Source organism: Malus domestica, chromosome 15, assembly GCF_042453785.1.
Source record: "Malus domestica chromosome 15, GDT2T_hap1".
NCBI classification, from domain to species: Eukaryota; Viridiplantae; Streptophyta; class Magnoliopsida; order Rosales; family Rosaceae; genus Malus; species Malus domestica.
Window position 1 is genome coordinate 19185715 of NC_091675.1, and position 19510 is coordinate 19205224.

Here is a 19510-nt window from a genome sequence, read left to right on the forward strand (position 1 = left end):
TGTGGCACAAGGGAAGGCAAAGTTGGTGTTGGCCCGTGAGGCTTTTGCCACAAATAATTGAGGCCTCAAATTATTGAAGCAATAATGTTACCCAAAATGGTGACAAAGTAACATGCTCTCCACATTAACCTCACAAGTCTTGTCACTTTCATCTTTGATCTCTCTATATATAAACATATTCCAAGATATAGTAAGACTAAAACCCTCAAACTTGAGCTCTAGTGAAACATAAAGAACAGCTTCAACTTTGAGGTTATTTGTTGAACACAAACGAAAATCAACAATGGATGCCAAGTACGAAGTCAGATCAATCAGCCTACCCTCAAGATCACACCCAACCACTATTAGAGTTGAAGAAGAGCTGAGTAAGCGCCAAACATCTTCAGCTTCTGCTTCAATATGTAAAGTTCTATGTGGACTAGAGGAGTTGTATGATTGTGTGGATGATCTTTTGCCGATGGCATCAACCCAACAACTCATTTCTCAATACCAACAAGGGAAGTGTATGGATGAGTTGTTGGATGGATCACTCAGGCTCTTGGACCTATGTGGCATCACAAGGGACGCCATGTCACAAATCAAGGAACATGTTAGAGACCTTCAATCTACTCTTAGGAGGAGAAATGGAGACTCAAACATAGAAAGCAGCATTGCAAATTACAATTGCTTCAGAAAGAAGATGAAGAAGGATGCCAAGAAATTGATCACATCATTGAAGCAAGTAAACAACAAAGCACCACAACTTATGGTGCATGATCAGCGTGCTCCTGCAGTGGTTCGAGTTCTTAGAGAAGTTTTTGGTAAGAATATGTCTATCTTTCAATCCCTATTGGTCTTCTTCGCAGTTCCAGTTTCAAGACCAATGTTAAACAAGTGGTGTCTGATATCAAAGTTAATGCACAAGGGAGTGATAGCATGTGAAGATCAGAAGGAGGACATTCATGGCCATGAGTTGGATGGTGTTGATGCTGCTCTCTACTCTCTATGCAAATCTTCATCAGCTCCTGCGGAAGGTGCTAATGTTGAGAAGATTCAAAATGCACATAAAAAATTGGAGACTTTGGAAGTCACCGTTGAAGGCCTTGAGAAGGGTTTGGAGAGCATTTTTAGGCGCTTGATTAAAACAAGAGCTTCTCTTTTGAACATAATCTCACAATGATGTGCTCTCAAAGGCCACATTTTGTTAGGATTTCCTTCGGGATTATAATTTTCTTGATACATTTGTAACATGTATAGCCATACAATGAAATACAATTGACACCTTGAATCGCATCAAGATATTTCTTTTCCTTATCTTTTAAGTAATCCTCTTGTGATTTGCATCCCAAGGGCACCAATATTACAAACCCTAAACAACTTAAGCCATCTTCAACCGAAGGATCAAGGGGGCCAAGGGCTGAAAATAGCCCTAAAATCGTCTCCAACCGAGGGCTAGGCCAAGGGCTCGTAGGCCCCACTGGACAAAAAAGGGCCAATCGGCCGACCCAAACCAGCCAGCCAGCCAGCCCTGGGTCAAGCTGAAATTCAAATTTGCAACGGCTAGCTGCTGACGTCAGCTAGTCATTATATCAAAATTTGTTTTAAACATTGTAAAAATTCTTTTTTTTCCCTATAACCTTCTAAACCATTAAACATTACATAACATTAAGTAACATTAAATAACATTAAATAACATTAAACAACATAAAAATAAAACATTTAACAACATGAAACTTAAAAAAACATTTTTAAAAACATTTATCAACATGAAACTTAAAAATTGTACACCAAGTTGGGGTTGAAGTAGTTGTTCATCAGATTGGCATGCGTCATCGCTCTGTTTTGTGGTTTGTAAGAGTGACCAGCAACAAAGCCACCTCATTGAGTGTATCAAAACCGTCATCGCTCTGTTTTGTGTTTTGTTGGCTAAAACAACACGATTACAGCCATGGTTGCTGCTCTGTTTTGCGTGTTGCACCATGCTTCATCTTCTTCATCTAACTCCTCATCTTCTCGTCTCATCTGCGCCCATTTTTCTTCCAATTTGGAATTGGATAAGGACCCCCAATTGGAATTCATTGCAAACTTGAATTGAAATAGAATGAATTCAAAGGTGTGTGAATTATAACCCAATATTCACCTTATTTATAGCAAAAAAAAATAAAAAATTCAAATCCAACAGCTAGCTGACATCATGCTGACGTCACTTAGCAGTTGGATTTGAATTTAAGTTGTAGTTTTGAAATATTAAATTATGTTTGACCCTATGGTTTTTTTGTGACAGGGCTAAAACGAGCCATATGGCCCTTTGGCTCTTGGTTAGAGATGGTAAGAAATATGGTCATGCACTGTTCATTAAAATATTAATTTATTGGTGGGCGAAATGGCTAAAACGAGCCCTCTGGCCAGCCTTCTGTTAGAGATGGCCTTACAAGGCTAGTGAAACCTAGATAGCCTACTAAATCCTCTTATGATTTCTACTCATTTATTTATAAAAGTTTTTATTTTTTTAAGTTATTAATTGTAGAGTATATTTATGGTTTTATAGTCATATTAGAAGGAGTTTTGTGAAAGTGAATTAAAACCTCAAGAGGTATTAGTGCAATGTTTCAAACTTGAAGGGGTTTTGTGAAAACTCAAAAAACCTCATAGGGTGTTAATCTACCCATCGGGAAATTTAGAAAAATAACCAAAATTTGTATCACATATAGAATTATAGCCACCTTTTAAATTTATAATAATTATAACAAAAATTGATGTAAAAGTGCCAATATACTCTTAATGACTAAAAATTCCCTCATTTGCTCTTAACTGTGAAAAAACCAATGGCATTCCCTTTGCAGAAATTGGATTCCAAATTTTGGAATTTGGATGGCCAGGGGTGGATTGGATAACGTTTCATTTTTGGGAATTTGCAAGCAATCTTTAGCTATCCAAATGAAAAGCATCATCATATTTCACGTTTGAATTTTCTAGATATTACAATTGATGGTTTGATATAGACAGTGTTGGAGAAAGAGAAAGAGAACAGTGAGAAGAAGCAAATGGGGGGAGGAAGGAATGGAGGCAAACAAGAATAAGTTCATAGAGGAATGGGGATCTGCTAGAGAAACTCTCCAGTACAACTTCTGCTGGACTCGCCGCAACTTGGTTCATTTGCATCTGGGTAAAGAGTAGTATGGTGGTAATTTTTTAACAATTCAGTTGTTAAAGAGATGGACACTAGAGGTAGGAGGAGAAGAGAAGTTTTAACCTAAGGGTAATTAAGTATTTATCACTTCAATTTTGGTTAATTTCATAAAAATTAGAAAAGATAAGCTATATTTCATTAGGTGGTTCTCAAAATGGTTATATTTCTAAATTTCCAAAACCCATCCCTTAAAAAATAAGAAAACCCTAAGGTAATCTTTTTTGTTTCCTTAATGGAATAGGAAAACCCCAGTCCTATCCATTAACAAAAGAAAAAGAAAGAGGGTAAAACCTTAAAGCAGTCTTTGCGGTTTTCTTGTTCTATTTCTCTCTTCTTGCCTTTTATCCCTTCTCCACCGGTTTTCTTTATTTTCTTTTGCTCTACCAGGGAGATAACATGGATAATGATGAAATAGTGTTGGGCCTGCTGAGAATGAGTAAACCAAGTTGAAATGCCACTAATTTTGGTAGGTAATGATTCATCAGGTTAGTGGACTTTCAACCCAAAAGAGCACTAATTCAACCGAACCCCTCCAGAAGTAAGATTGTTGAAGGATCAAACTCAAACGTGGCTCGGTTGAGTCCTATTGAATTAAAATTTCCAAGGATCAGATGAGTTCTGATGAGATGCGTATTCTAAGGATTAGAATTCATGCTTGATCAAATGAGGGTGAATCAAGTGCATAAAAGGATTAGGTCAAAATTCTTGTTCAAATCAAAGAGGCTGAGACTGGATAAAGATTTAATTTTGGCTAAGGAAGGGATAAAGGGATAAAGGGATAAAGAGATAAAGAGGGAATATCTAGGTAAATCTTGAGTAGGCATAGTCCTATCATGACTCTATACCTTAGCAGACATGTTTATCACAAACTACATCCCTATAAATAAAAGAGGTTCTGCAATGTGGAAAGCCCATTCAACTCAACAAACAACTCATATGCTCTATGCGAAACTCTTTTTACACCCTTGAGAAAATACTAACTATCCTAACCATCCCGTTAACAAATCTTTTGTTTGGATAAGTAAACAACACTAGAGCCATATAATCAAACAACATAGAAGCACTTTCAGTTTGGACAAGTAAACAACATTGATTATGGTTGTTTGGAGAATATTAGAAAAGGGGAAATATGAACTGCCTTGGTGCTTCCTTGTCTGCCAACATCACCAACATTATATAACACAGTTCCAAGTATAATTCAGTGATACACTGCAATTCGTCTTTAAAGTAGTGGCGATTTGCCAATTTGGGAATTATATATAAAGATAAAACATCAATCTTAATATTATGAAATTATAAGTTATTGAAAGCCGGTGATTAGTTGCTTGTAATATAGTACATCGAACGATGTTTGAATTGACTACTGATAGGATTGAGGAGCAACTTGACAAATAAAGCTCAAAACAGCAATTCAACCTTTGCATATTTGAGCTCTGGGTTTCAATTTGGGCCAATTTCTATTGTTTAATAGGTTAAAACTATGTTTTGAGTTTTGAGATGGTTATATTTTGAAAGAGATCTTAGTTGACAGACCAAAGAGTAATTAAAAGATTTTAGTTTTTGTATTGAGGTCATTTTCAATAAGGATTATGTCACTTTTAACCTGAAATGTGTAAAGTCCGATTTTAGTAAGGGGGCAATATGCTAGTCATCAACATGGATAAGTGCTTGTAGCCGTGGAGCGAGATGCATTTAGTCCTTTGACAACAAATCCCTTCCACCTAATCTTCATTCCTCATCAAACAATTCGAGTCCTTGAAATCTGATCCAACGGCTAAAAACACGGGCCCACTCTAAAAGTTATAATAACTTTAGCCGTTGGATCAAATTTCAAGGATCCGGATTGTTTGATAAGGAGGATTAGGTGCAAGAGATTCAGAGAGGATCCCTTTCCCTTTGACAAAGCTTTTTATGGAGCCCACACAAACTTCCTATCTCTTTATGAAGCCCAAATAAACTTTCAATTGTAGGAACCATTTTGATGTTGCAGGTGATGCGAAATAGATAAGCACACAAATTAAACCCTCTTTTTGTCAAATTATAGTAAAGATGTAAGTAGGGATCGTTCTAGACCGGGGATTAGGAGGGATTGCTAAACACTTGAAAACTGACTTAAAACATAAAAACAAAGTTTAAAACACTAAACTAGACTTAAAGAATGCAAAACTAAAGTTTAAAACACTTAAACAAACATAAAACTCAAAACAGCAACCTAATGACTCAAAACTGCCTAAAACCACTTTCTGGGCAGTTTTGAGAACCTAACAAGAACTTGGACGAATTTGGGTGAAAACTTGAATCAAAACACTTAGAAACACAAATCAAAACATATTCTAACTAATCTAAAACTTTAAAATAAAGGGGGATTTGTTTTGGACGAAAATTGAAAACAAAACAGAAACTTTAAAACAAAACAGATTGTAAAACGTTTTTGGATGAAAAGGATGGATAAAATGCTAGTTAGGAGGTTCTTCTCCACACATGTTACACTTACAAACAAAACGATTTTCAGTTGTTCTTCCAATAAATTATGACTACTCAACGCCCCAAATTAACCGTGAATTGCACTAATTAACCCTCAGTTTTTCCACAAGTTATTGAGTTGGATGATTGCATACGACAACCCAAAACATTCCCTACAAGTTCCCTACATGAATTGCATAATAGAGATACAAGCAAGAATCATTAAGTTCTATGAAAAACATAAGCATTGACGAAGCATTCGTTACTATGAATTGCATGAAACTTATGCCAAGAATTCATTCAACGCGATCGTTTTCAAGCGACCTTCACTACTTGTGATTATAAGATTGTAACTATTAGGTGAAACTCCCTCATAATCTAGCATCATATTTATGCATGAAAACTAAGCGTGCACTCTCAATCAACATACACAAATAAGTTATCAATCAAGTAGATGAACGAATTGAATCCACAACTTATGAAATAACAACTGAATGTAATCAAATCATATTGCAAGCATGTACATGGTTTCGAATTCCCCCCTAACCAAGGGGGGTTTAGTTCCTCATACTCACAACACAAAGAATATCAAAATTAAAATGGAAATCAAAGGAAAGACAACACTTAAAACGTTCCAGCAATCCTCAATTGAATGGCATGAACGTCCCAAGCTTTCTCTCCTCCTCTTGGCTGCGGCACAAGGACTAGAGACAGGTTCTAGGGGTTATTTGGATGGATGAGGAGGTAAGGAATGATATGGTAGTGTTTTGGGGACATGGGGGTTGCGGCAAAGTGTGGAAATATGGCAGATTGGTGAAGGAAGGCTGCGGCAAAGGGGGATCAATGTGTTTGGACGAATTTCTGACTTATGGAGGAGGTCTTCTCTGCGGCAAGGCTAAAAACATATATATATAGGCACCACAAACCCTAGGGAAATCAGGTTTAAGCTATGGGCTAAGGTTTAGGTGCGGCAAAGGGTTGAAATCTAAAAGGGATTGGGCTTATGGTGCGGCAAGAAGTGAGAACCCAAGAGGAATTGGGCTAGGAAGGTGCGGCATTGTCCAAGAAGGTAAGGATGGGTCATCTAGAAGCCCAAAGCCAAGAATAGAAACTCTCACAAATGGAAACCTCCAAGAATAGAAACTTCCAACTTTAGAAACTTTGGTTTCTAATTCTGAATTCTTTGTTCTTCACTTTCATTTCTTCATTTCTTAAGCTCCTTTGACCTTCAACTCGTCCATTCCTTGTGCTCCATAAGTAAAAACGCCATTTTAGCTCAATTATGCTCCATTTTGCACTTCCTTGCATACTTTGTCTCTAAAACCTGAAAACACATAAAACTAGCTTAAAAGACTACGTTAACTAAGAAAACACCATGGAAATGCATAAGAACTAGCTAACTAAGGCGCATAAATATGCTCCTATCAAATTCCCCCACACTTAGCTTTTGCTAGTCCTCGAGCAAAACAAACAAAAGAAAGGAAACAAAACGAAACAAATTAACCAAAACAAAACCTAAACCTTCCAATGTTTGCCTCAGGGATTTCCAATGCACACGACATGTTAAAGATTGTTATCCCCACAGATTTGAGTCATCTTTACACAAGCACATACTTAATTAAAGCCACTACTTACTAGTTCACAAGTAATCAATTAAAACAATGCTTTGAATGTAGTAACATGCCTTAGGGAATTCCCTCAATTCCTTACACGATATGCACTCTATTTTCACTCAGATTTTCTAACTACACACCCTATACTAGTTATATGTGAGAGGATTGATGTAGATATGAAAACGAATGCTCACATATATGTATCACAAAGAACTCAATTTCTAGAGTTAAGAAGCATGTTTAGATATGATCTCATGAATGGAATGCTACTACTTAGATGCGAGAACCAATGACACCATATGCTCATACCAAATTCAAACTCCACAAATTGAAATACACAACACTCAAGATAGAAGTTAAGGGTTGTAACGGGGCTTGGGGTATTGGTTAACAAAGAAAGGATAACTAAGAAAACACCATGGAAATGCATAAGAACTAGCTAACTAAGGCGCATAAATATGCTCCTATCAGCAGGTCAATTTCAATGATCATTTGTGAGAAAAAAAAAAACTTATGGAACCCATTTATATGTCACGTCAATACTTAACAGAATTGTGATAGAATAACCACATTGATTTGGGACACCTATTTTCAGGGACTACATTGATTGATTTTCAATTTCAAAGACCATCTTGATGGTGAGAGTCAATTTCAAGGACCATTTGTGATAAAAACCCAAAATATTAACGTATAACCCTACAATAGTCGGTAGTAATGCCGGAGAATTTGGGGTGGAAATGATATAATTGAGACTACATTAGATAAAAGAGCATTATTTGGAGGCTTAAAATATAGCCCTCTACACTCTATTATCCTCCACTTCTGGAGATAGCCTAAAATTCTTATCCTATATTATTAATAAAAAAAACTTTGAGTTTCGTCATATTATATATTATTGGTTATCGTAAGATTCCTTTGTTACTTGAGCTTGCTAGCTTACCAACACAAATTTTTAAGTAGTCAGTACACATGCTTCTGTGGTTCTTTGAAGAAGGACACATGATAACTCAAAGACAAGAGCATGAAAAAATTAACTGTAACATGAAAAATTATGTCAGAACTAAAACATAACCATTAGACAATTAGATATTGTACAACACAGAAATTGTAAGAAACAAAAATGGTAAATACTGATGAATCAAGGTTATGGATGAGAATTTGAGAGGAATATCATCTTTGAATATATGATGTTGGGGAGGCAACAGCAGCAAGGCATGCCAATAAATGTTGTGCAGTATTGTTCGTAATGGATTGATGGAAAGCCAGAGCCTGTAGCAGTTCGCGTTTTCAAGAACATGCAGATGCATCATCCATCATATAATAATATACACACCACTCAGCTTATCGCATACTCCAACCTCCAATGCGGTTAAAAGAAAGTGTTTTTTGTCGTTTTAATATGTTGGCAAGTTGCAGGGGCCGGCATATATTCCTGATGAGAGTGAAGACGGGCCGGCATATACTTATATGAAAGAGCTCAATTCCTTCAATCTAATAATAATAAACTTTTTGTTCAAAAAAATAATAATCAAACTAATATTCCCTCTAAAAAGAAAATAATAACCAAAGAATACATTTCCATCCTCTTCGTAAAAAGAGTTACCGTATTTTAAAAAATGATTGATTTTAATATATAATATAAGTTTTTTAGCAAAAAATAATTTCTTAGATTGATAATGTTATCATCAAAACCCGTGATGCTTTTGCCCTAACCTAATACACCAAAGACAAGATTGTGATACACCTCATGCCAATTGTCATTCCTAAAGAAAATGCAAAGTATTCAAGCAATGTTGCCCAAATATGCGAATGTGACAAGGTAACGTAAGACCAAACAACTCAACTTGAGCTCTTTAAAAAAACAAAGAACAACCTCAACTTTGAGCATTTTGTCAAACCCTAAACCATGGCTGACAAGCACCATGTTATTAGATCAATCAGCTTGCCCTCAAGGTCTAACCCTACCACCACTCGATCTCCTTGTTCTCCCCAAGAAATTGTCTTCATTGGGAAATGATGTTTATCTTTCACAATTACATACATTATGTGAAGACAACTTGTGATCATGTTTCTGATACTTCAAGGAATGAAAAAATAGCGCTCTGCTAGGGTTTTGCAGCTGCCACTATGACGGCTGCTCCAAATCTCCACCCTGGTCCTCGTTTGCCTACTATTGCTTGGAGATTTTTAGGCAGCGATTCGGATGTTGCCACTGAGAAACCTGCTCCTTCCAAGCAATCGTTTGCCCAGTTGCTCAAACAACCTGTGGTTTCTTTATCTCAACTCCCCATTCCATGTGAAAATGGTGGTTATGTATCAATAAAGATTTCTGAAGATGCTTTTTCCAAGGGCTTGGATAGTTGCAAACAATCTTTGATTGGTCGTGTACTTTTACCTAAGGGTTCTACACCAATTCTAATGGTTGATCTTAGAATTAAGCTTGAGACCATATGGGGTTTTAAGGCTTGGCATTTAATCCCTTTGGGGAAAGGTTTTCTCTTTGCGTTTTGACCACGTCGAGGACATGAGACGAGTTTGGGCAGTTGGTACACTCAATCTTAATCTTGGATTATTTAGAATCTCCCAATGGTCCCCAAATTTCTCACCCTCCAAACAGAAGTTGACCCATGTGCAAGTTTGGATTCGTCTATATGATTTGGGATTGGAATATTAGGAACCTCAAACCTTAACGGAAATCGCACGAGAGTTGGAGTACCAATCCAATTGAACAGGGTGACAGCTTTTATGAATTTTGGTTTGTATGCTAGAATATTAGTGGATATTGACCTTTCTAAAAAGCCTCCCACTTCACTTATGGTTGAACATGATAGTGGAGAGGTTTTATTTATGGAAATAATATATGAAAAAATTCCTGATTTTTGCTCTGTTTGTGGAAATATTGGGTATCTGCATGCTACTTGTCGTGTTGCTGCAAAGGATATTAAACGTGGGCATGTAATTGAGAAGGAAGGTGCAAGATCACGAATAGTGAAGTGCAATGAGAACAATCAGGATAACATTCAAGTTGAAACTGATATCCGCAATCAACCAGAAGGTAAGGTTCGTGTTAATAATGTGTCCAACTCGAGTGTGAGAGGTTTGGATGATGGTGATGTTTTGCCCATACATGTTGTGGATGGTTTATAAAATAATGGGACAACCTTTACATACGTTTCAGAAACTCCAGGTTCTCATGATCATGTGGTTAGTCAATTGGCTAAGGTTGGTTTGGTTAGTAAGAACTCCCACTCTAGTGCGAGAGGTTTGGATGATGCTTCTACCTCACATTTTGTGGAAGGTTTAGTTGATGATAATGATACAACTTGTGACCATGTTTCTGATACTCCGATGGATACTTCCCTTATAGGTATTCAGTTAAACTCTTCTCTTGTACTCCTTGAGATATGTAATGCTAATGACTCAGTTCAAGAGGCTAGTCCTCCTTCTTTATCTCCTCAAGTTCACTCTGAAATTCAAGAGGTTATTGATTGGTACACTATGGTGGAGGAAGATGATCTTCAAAATAATGTTGCGGGTAGAGAAAAAAATGATTTAGATGGTGCAAATAATGTTTCTAAGGATGACATGACTTTGGTTCTCTCAAAATCTCAGAAGAGAAGATTACAGAAGAAAAAAAAACAGGAATCTTGTTATCATACCTACAAGCGTGAGACTATTCAAACTCATGCTAGGTTACTGCTATGGCTCCCTATGATTCATGAAGACCATTTATTGGAATATTCGGGCTTAGCAAATCGCCCCACTAGACGGCTTTACGAAGCCTTGTCAGAAAACATTCTCTTGATTTTCTTTGTTTGGCAGAACCTATGACTTCTATAATGAAAATTCGTCCATTTTTTTTGGAAATCTATTGGTATGCATTTTCTGGGAGTAAATTATAGAGGTCAGAGATTGCCTAATATTTGGGTTTTTCACACAGCTAATGTTTTATCTCCTACGGTTTTATCTACTTCAAGTCAACATATTACTATTCAATTTTTAGTAGCTGGCACTGCCCATTACTTTTGTTTATACTGCTACAACAATGATGGAACGTCGACCACTTTGGCTTTCTATTGCTCAAGTTTGTGCTGGCTTTTCAGGTCCTTCACTTATTTTGGGTGATTTTAATGCGGTTCTTGGCGCGCATGAGAAAATAGGGGGTATTTTGCCTTGTCGAATGGCATGTGAGGAGTTTCAAGCCATGGTGGATACATGTGGTTTGGTTTCGATTGATGTTAAGGGCTCCCATTTCACTTGGACTAATGGACATGGCATATCATCTCATATTGAAATGTTATTAGATCAGTGTTTTTGTTCTACTGCATGGTTGGATGCTTGGCCTATCACCAATTGTTTCACGTTGGTTTGTCATTCTTCCGATCATAATCCTCTTCTAGTTTCTTTTCAAAAGTTTGCAGCACAAGGTCCTACTCCTTTTCACTTTCATCGCATGTGGTTAGATCATCCTGATTTTATTAATTTGGTTAAAAATTCATGGCAATTTATTCAAGTTTATGGTTGTCCTATGTTTATTCTTCAACAAAAGCTCAAGTTGCTAAAGCCTATTCTAAGACATTGGAATGCTAATGTTTTTGGAAATGTCAATGTTGTCGTGGACAATGCTAGAGAGGCTTTAGAAAAAATTCAGTTAGAAATCTCCACAGAGGGTTTGACTGATGAACATCATGGGGCTGAATTTCAAGCTCATTCTACTTTGTCTCATGCGCTGCTAGTTCAAGAAAAGTTTTGGCAGGATAAAACACGATCTAAATGGTTGCGAGATGGAGACCGTAATACGAGTTATTTTCCTACTTTAGCAAAAATTCGCAGGACTTGTAATTTTATTTCTTCTTTGCGTATTGATTCGGAATTGGTTGAGGATGTTGAGATTTTGCGCAATCATGTGGTGGAGCATTTTTTTTTAATGCTTTTCATGATGATGGTCTTACTATTGACACAAGTTTGGTTACTCGTCTTATTCCTCCTTTGGTTACTACACCTAAAAATGATACTTTATTGGCTATTCCCATATTGGAAGAGATTAAACAAACTGTATTTTCTATGAATCCGGATAGTGCTCCAGGTCCAAATGGTTTTGGTGGTTATTTTTTTCATGCTTGCTGGGATTTCGTTGGATTTGAGGCTTTTTTGGCTGTCCAAGATTTCTTCAAGACGGGTTATATTTTACCCAATTTGAATTCTAGTTTTGTGGCTCTAATTCCTAAAGTCCAAGAGGCATATTCTATCTCTCAATTTCGGCCGATAGCCATGGCTAATTTTATATTCAAAGTCATTAAAAAGATTCTTGCAAATAGGCTTACTCTTGTGGCTACTAAAATTATTTTGCCGAATCAATACGCATTTCTTAAAGGCAGGCATATTTTAGATTGCATTTTGTTGGCCTTGAAGTGTGTTAATTTATTGGACAATAAGTGTTTTGGGGGCAATGTCGCTATTAAGTTTGATGTTGCTAAAGCTTTTGATACTCTCAATTGGGACTTTCTAGATCAGGTGCTTAGAGCTTTTGGTTTCCATCACACTTTTGTTCAATGGGTTCATGTAATCCTTTCCTCAGCCCGACTATCTATATTATTCAATGGTTCACCTGTTGGATTTTTCGGATGTAGTAGGGATGTTATTCAGAGGGATCCTCTATCCCCTCTCCTTTTTTGTCTTACTGAAGAGGTTTTTAGTCGAGGTCTAGTGGATCTTGTAAATTCTGGAAAGGTTAAACCCATTTCTTCCTCTCGGGGAGTGACTACTCCTTCTCATATTCTCTATGCGGATGACATAATGGTTTTTTGCAAAGAGGGACAAGGGCAGCCCTATGAACCTTATCCATTTTATTGAAGAATATGGTGTGAATTTTGGCCAACGTATTAGTAAAGTTAAATCTCGTATTTATATTGGGAAATCGGCTTCTGTGCGTCGTTTGCGTATTTTATCATGGCTCAATGTCTCTGAAGGTGAGCTTCCATTTACTTAGTTTGGGGTTCCTATTTTAAAGGCAAACCTAAAAGGGCATATTTTCAAGCATCAGCAGATAGAATACGTTCTCGTCTTTCTCAATGGCAAGGTCACTCTCTCTCAATGGCTGGTCGAGTTACTTTGGTCAAGTCAGTTGTGGTAAGCATGTTGTCTCATTCTTTCCTGGTTTATTCTTGGCCACCTACGGTGTTAAATCAGGTTTGTAGTTGGACTTGAAATTTCATTTGGACGGGATGTGTTGATTCTTGCGGATTTTCTATTGTGGCATGGAAAAAATGTTGTGTTTCTTTAAATGAAGGAGGTCTTGGCATTCGTAATTTTGCAGCTTTAAATAAGGCATTTTTGTTGAAAAAATTGGGATATTTTGGTTACCTCATCTATGGCTTCACGGTTTTTCAACGTCGATTTTTTAATTGTCTTGGACAGCCTTGTTCTACATACAAGAGTTCTTCCATTTGGCCTGGTTTACGCCCTCCTTTTTAAGATATTTTTCATGGATCAAAATGGGTCATAGGTAATGGTCAAAATATTAATTTTTGACATGCGAGATGGTTAGATTTTCCAATAGTTGATAGGCTTGGTATTCCACCAGATTTATGCAAGGCTTTTCAAGCTAAAGTTTCTGATTTTATTGTGGATGGTTGTTGGATTCCCCCACCTACTTTACATTCATGGCTAGCGCCCATTTGGGATGATATTTCTTCTATTGGGCTTCCTTCAAAGTATGGGATTGATGATAAAATGGTTTGGTTGTCTACTTCAAATGGTAACCTTTCTTTATCTTTGGCTTATGATTTTAAGCGTAATAAACAATCAGTGGTTCAATGGGATCGATAGGTTTGGCAATCTTGCTTTCTCCCTCGTAATTCTGTTACATTGTGGCAGTATTTACATGGTAAGATGTTAACTAATGATCTCTTGCAGTAAAGAGGTTTTGCTATAGCATCTATGTGCTCTCTTTGTTGTGAAGGTATGGAAACTGCTTCACATATTTTCATTGAGTGCTCTTTTACACGTCAAATTTGGTATACTGTTTTGGACTTATTCAGAGTTCAATATTTATTTCAACATATTTTTAGCTTTTTCCATTATCCTTTACAACAAGGTTTTGGTACCCAAGTGCAACTGCTTTGGTGGGGTATGATTGGAGTTGGTTTTTATTCTATTTGGCATGCTCGCAACACTGTTCGTTTTCATGAGGAGGTTGTTTCCATCAATTGTGTTGTAAGGTCTATTAAATGTCAACTCCTTGAAATTGATTCTCTCAATTCCGGCTGTATGAAGAATTATGTGGAAGAACTTTGCATTCTTCATTCTATTGGTGTTCGTGGACGTCCTGCTAAGGCTCCAAAAATTATTGAGGTGTTGTGGCGCTTGCCTTCTCAGTCTTCGTTCAAAGTGAATACTGATGGTGCTGCAAGAGGTTCCCCTGGTGTGGCTACATTTGGTGGTATCTTTCGGGATTTTATGGGTAATTCTCTTGGTTGTTTTGCGGGTTCAATAGGCTTGGCCTCTTCTTTGGATGCCGAACTACACGCTGTTATTCATGTTGTATCTTTAGTTTGGGATAAAGGTTGGCATTCCTTATGGATTGAATGCGACTCCTCACTTGTTGTTCATCTTCTTTCTTCACCCTCACCTTCCTTGACATCTATCCCTTGGAGGTTGTTGGTCAGTTGGCATAATTGTCGAGTTTTACTATCCTCCATGCAGGTTCAGATTTCTCATATTTTTAGAGAGGGTAATCAAGTTGCTTATTGTTTGGCCAATTATGGTGTTAATCACCCCCGATGTCCATTGGTGGGATTCATGCCCTTCTTGTGCTGCAGCTGCTTATTCTCACAACCTTTCTAAGCTTCCTTGTTATAGGTTTTGAATTGTTATTATGAATTCTTTAATGGTCTGGGTTTGGCCTAATGTCTCCCTGACATATTGTATTTTTCTTGTTTATCAATAAATTCTCCTCAAAATCTCTTCCCATGATAGCAATACTGGAGTGGGAAAGACTTTGTAGCCAAATTTAAAAAATAAATAAATAAATTACATACATTATGTGTAATAGAAATTTTTTTATTGTAATCATAACGTCACGTCAATTTAGAAACGTGAACTCAAGAAGGCCGGGATTGCAGTCACACTAAAAACTTTTAGTGATTGCTCAAAAATGTTCTTTCTATTTTACTTGGCAATTGACATGCTAATTTTGCCCTCCCTATATCTTGTATAGCAATAGAGAGAAGATTTACCATGCATATTGTTAATGTATCAACTTCACAAATGTCAACTAGCCGTCTGTTTATGTATTTATCTGTATTTTTTTTCTGTTGTTTTTGCTAACCAAATTTATTTGAGTAATAATATATGAAGTAACAACTTGTGGCCTTGTATACAATTTATTAAGTGACTGGTACGTCCCAACAAATTATTCAAGATTTTGAAGAATGTGACAATGACATATTTCAATTTTTAAGTCTCAATTATCCCACGATATGCACGGTGGAGTCATTTTATTTTCAATAATATGATGTGCAAATCAAATTTTCGAAATTGAATATGCTTTAGCTGTCCTCGTGCAGCTTGCTAAGAGACTTGAGAGCTTGGGAAGGAAGCACAAGTATTTTAAATTGAACACCCTTTACTCTAATATGAAGTTTCCCGCTAAATATGAAAGAATATAGTAATATACCTTAAATTCTTTTCATCTTGTCTTTCCCAAGCCAAGGGCACGAAATCGACTAAATTGATATATTTGGAAGCAACTCTAATCTTAATCCCCTCTGTTTTTGCTCATATTAAGCGATCATGACCAACTAATGTAATTTTCAATTCTTTTATTTTGTATCTAGGTCGAGTTGGGATAACTTTGATTCTATGATATGTCTTCTTTCTAAGCCAAGAAAGCATGTTTTCCCGCTTTCATATATAGAGAAACACTTGATAAGTTGTTATTAGAGAACAATTCTTATAATTAATTTGCTTATGGTGTGACGCTCTTTTTCTTCGATTGAGATTACTAAAAACTGACAGCAACTTTCCTAGCTATTCTGTTGTACAATTTCCCATCATTTTTTAATGAATATTGTGCCTTGTTCTAAAAAAAGATTCAATTGCAAGTTCACTTGTTTCATGCATATACATATATAGCAATTCAATCGAATTGTCGAATTTGCTTCATATAGAGTATTCTTCTTCGCTTTTCATCTTTTCCTTCCCTTGATTCCGTCCCAAAATTTATGAAACTTTCAAATAAGGGGCCAAAATATTTCTAATTCAAACACACTGATCAAGAAGTACCTTGACAAAGTCTTTTTACCTGTCAGCAAAGACGAAGAAAAAATTGGCCTAAAGTTAAAGATGTGACAAAAAGTTACCAAGAAAGAATCATTTCCTTCTTTTAAGGCCAAAGTAAGAAGAAAAATGAGGAAAAGAACAAAGAAAACAACAATCCCACTACTCAGAAAATTTAAGTAAAGGTCTGTGGTCGAGCATGACCACAATGAACTACTTAATCAAGTACTAGACTGAAGTAGGTTTAATTGCATTTGGAAAGTTGCAAGCCTTCAAGGGAACATGGCAAAGACATCACACTCGTGCAACCCATGTACATATATATTATGAATATAATTTTTGCTTTGAATTTTTGTTTAAACCCCCCACATTTCCAACCAAATTCCAAAACTAATAAAAAAATGGTTTCATGATCTTGTTGGATATATGGATTTCTCGATGTTCAACATTCAAAGGCTCTCCTATCCAAAGAACTTTGGAATGCTCCATTCTTTTAAATACTTGCCACCGAATTCCTATAAATTTAAGTCACTTGATTATATATTGAGAAACTAAAATTTAGCCGTGCTGGTCAATTAGTTTTTAATAACACGATTACATAATGTTACATTTTCCACAACTATTACAACACAAAAACTCATATATTAGTACTTACAAGCAAGAACACTGCCACCTTATATTCACTGGGGGTGGATGCCCCCACTCACATTGGTCTGAAAAAAATAAATAAATAAAAAAAAGAGGATGCCGTCTTCGTTCTTTACACATTCTTGTGCATTTCTAGTTATATATTGCATTGAATAAATTAAAAGAAAAAAAAACCAATGGATAAAAATAAACAAATGGGTGCATAAAAAAAAGGTGTTGTGGATATCATTTCATTTCGCTTAATAAATTTTTGGTTTAATGTCCCCATTCAAAAAATCTCTTTTAACTCCATCCCTGCTTATAAGAATTTCTCATGCCGGCGGTGCATGAAAGGAAAGAAAAGGTCAAATGAATTTATCTTTCAAGAAAAACAAAAATAACTAATTTCAGATAACACCCTACCCAAAAAAACAACTTTAAGCTGATATTAAATTGGACAAATATTAAGTTTATAGTTGGTGCAAGACGTGACAACATAACTCACGCCATGGAATGGAACAATGGCCCATCGGCCTCCACATGTTGATCACATTGACCTAAGGACCCAAAAGATGCTTCTGGTCCCCCTTCCATCTTTCAAATTTGTACCTCGGTATAAATCTGTGACTTCGAACTCTGAATCATACAGCACAACTTCTTGAACCAATTCCTATAAGTTCTTACAATTTCTCTCAAGTTTCAACCTTTTTATATGATGAAAAGAGCAACAATGGCTTCATTCTCTACCAAACCTTCAAAGCTTTACAATGTTCGATCGATTAGTATGCCGGTTAGGTCACATCCAAGCACACTCAGAACCGAGGAAGAGCTGAACAAGCTCAAGGCTTTGGAGGCAGCATTGACATCTTCATCGTCGCCGGCGTCGTCGAAGGCGGATTCAATATGCAAAGCGCTAGGTGGGCTCAAAGAGTTATACTTTTGCATTGAGGAACTTCTTCAATTGCCATTGACACAACAGGCTCTAGCCCTTCACCAGAAAGAGAAATGGGTTGAAGAGCTGTTGGACGGTTCTGTCACGTACTTGGATGTTTGTGGCAACACAAGGGATTCCATTTTGACGATGAAGGAAAGCGTTAGAGATCTTCAATCCACGCTTCGGAGAAGAAAGGTGGGAGATTCGAGCATCGAAGACAATGTGAGTTCATATGTTCGCATAAGAAAAAAGATGAAGAAGGAAATTGTGCAGTTTATGGCATCGTTGAAGCAAATGGATCAAAAATATGAAGCATTTCCTTTGGATATAGACAACCATCTCGCCGCGGTGGTGAGAGTCCTGAGAGAGGCAAGTTTGATCACCAGTTCCATTTTTCACTTCCTGTCTTCATTCCTTTCCACTCCAATTCTGAAGCCAAGGCCTAGCAGATGGTCATTGGTTTCGATTTTGTTGCACAAAGGGGTGTTGGTTTGTGACAACAACCAACACAAAAGCATGAACGAGCTGGAAAATGTAGATATTGCAATTAGCAACATGCTTGTCAATAATTCAGGTGAAGGTTTTGAGGATGATCAGAAGACTCAATCTGCACAAAGAAGGTTGGAGGTCTTGGATTCAAGCATTGAAGGCATTGAAAATGGTTTGGAGTGCTTGTTTAGGCTCTTGATCCGCACTAGAGTCTCTCTCCTAAACATGCTTTCTTGTTAAGATCACACATCGATTAGTTTCCATTTATTGTACCATATAATCCCAGTACCAGCATCCGAATTTTAAAGGATCTACGTATATTCTTCTTCATTTTTGTCGAAATGTGAATTCTACTGTACTTGTAGCTAAATGTGTGTGTGTATGTATATATTTTTTTTAAAACTGATTTTAATACTATTTGGTTTGAGGAACCTCTAAATAAGTCTACGACGTTCTGTTTGAGAATTTTAAACCTCTTTGAAATCTAAATAAAGTTTCCTATATTATCTTAGTTATTAGTTGTAAATCTAGTGCTAGAAAATTCTTTGAGGTATTTGCAAGTGAAAACCTAATTACATGCTTATACTCGTTGATGAGTTGATTTTAATCCGATTCCAATTCGAATTCACCAATTTATTACGTTTGTTCATGGCTAATCAGATTTGGTTTCAATATATCATGTAACCAAATTATAGATAATAGTTCTCATTTGATAATCCGATCCAAATTATGTACATGGACTTTTCGGTTTTTTTATAGTGTGACGTAGACTTGAATTAAATTTATTTCTACAATACCCCCTTTAGCAAAAATTTAAAAAAACAATTTAAAAAAATCTGGTGTAGCCAACCTCCCAATTCCTCTTAGTATAAAATATATATCAATGTACTACAAGAAAAAAAAAACAAAAAATCTGAATTTTTATTAGAAAATATT

The 19510-nt window shown here is 36.4% G+C and overlaps 2 protein-coding genes across 2 annotated transcripts; both read left to right on the forward strand.

Moving 5' to 3' along the window:
* The first annotated feature begins 193 nt into the window (after positions 1–193).
* LOC103431554 (uncharacterized) lies at positions 194–1272 on the forward strand. Its single transcript, XM_070813813.1, has one exon. It carries the CDS (start codon positions 284–286, stop codon positions 1157–1159), a length of 876 nt encoding a protein of 291 aa, XP_070669914.1. The 5' UTR covers positions 194–283; the 3' UTR covers positions 1160–1272.
* A 16609-nt stretch (positions 1273–17881) lies between these two features.
* On the forward strand, positions 17882–18814 carry LOC103415934 (uncharacterized). The gene has a single exon (XM_008354216.4). The coding sequence runs from the start codon at positions 17882–17884 to the stop codon at positions 18812–18814; it is 933 nt and encodes a 310-aa protein (XP_008352438.3).
* The last annotated feature ends 696 nt before the right edge of the window (positions 18815–19510 follow it).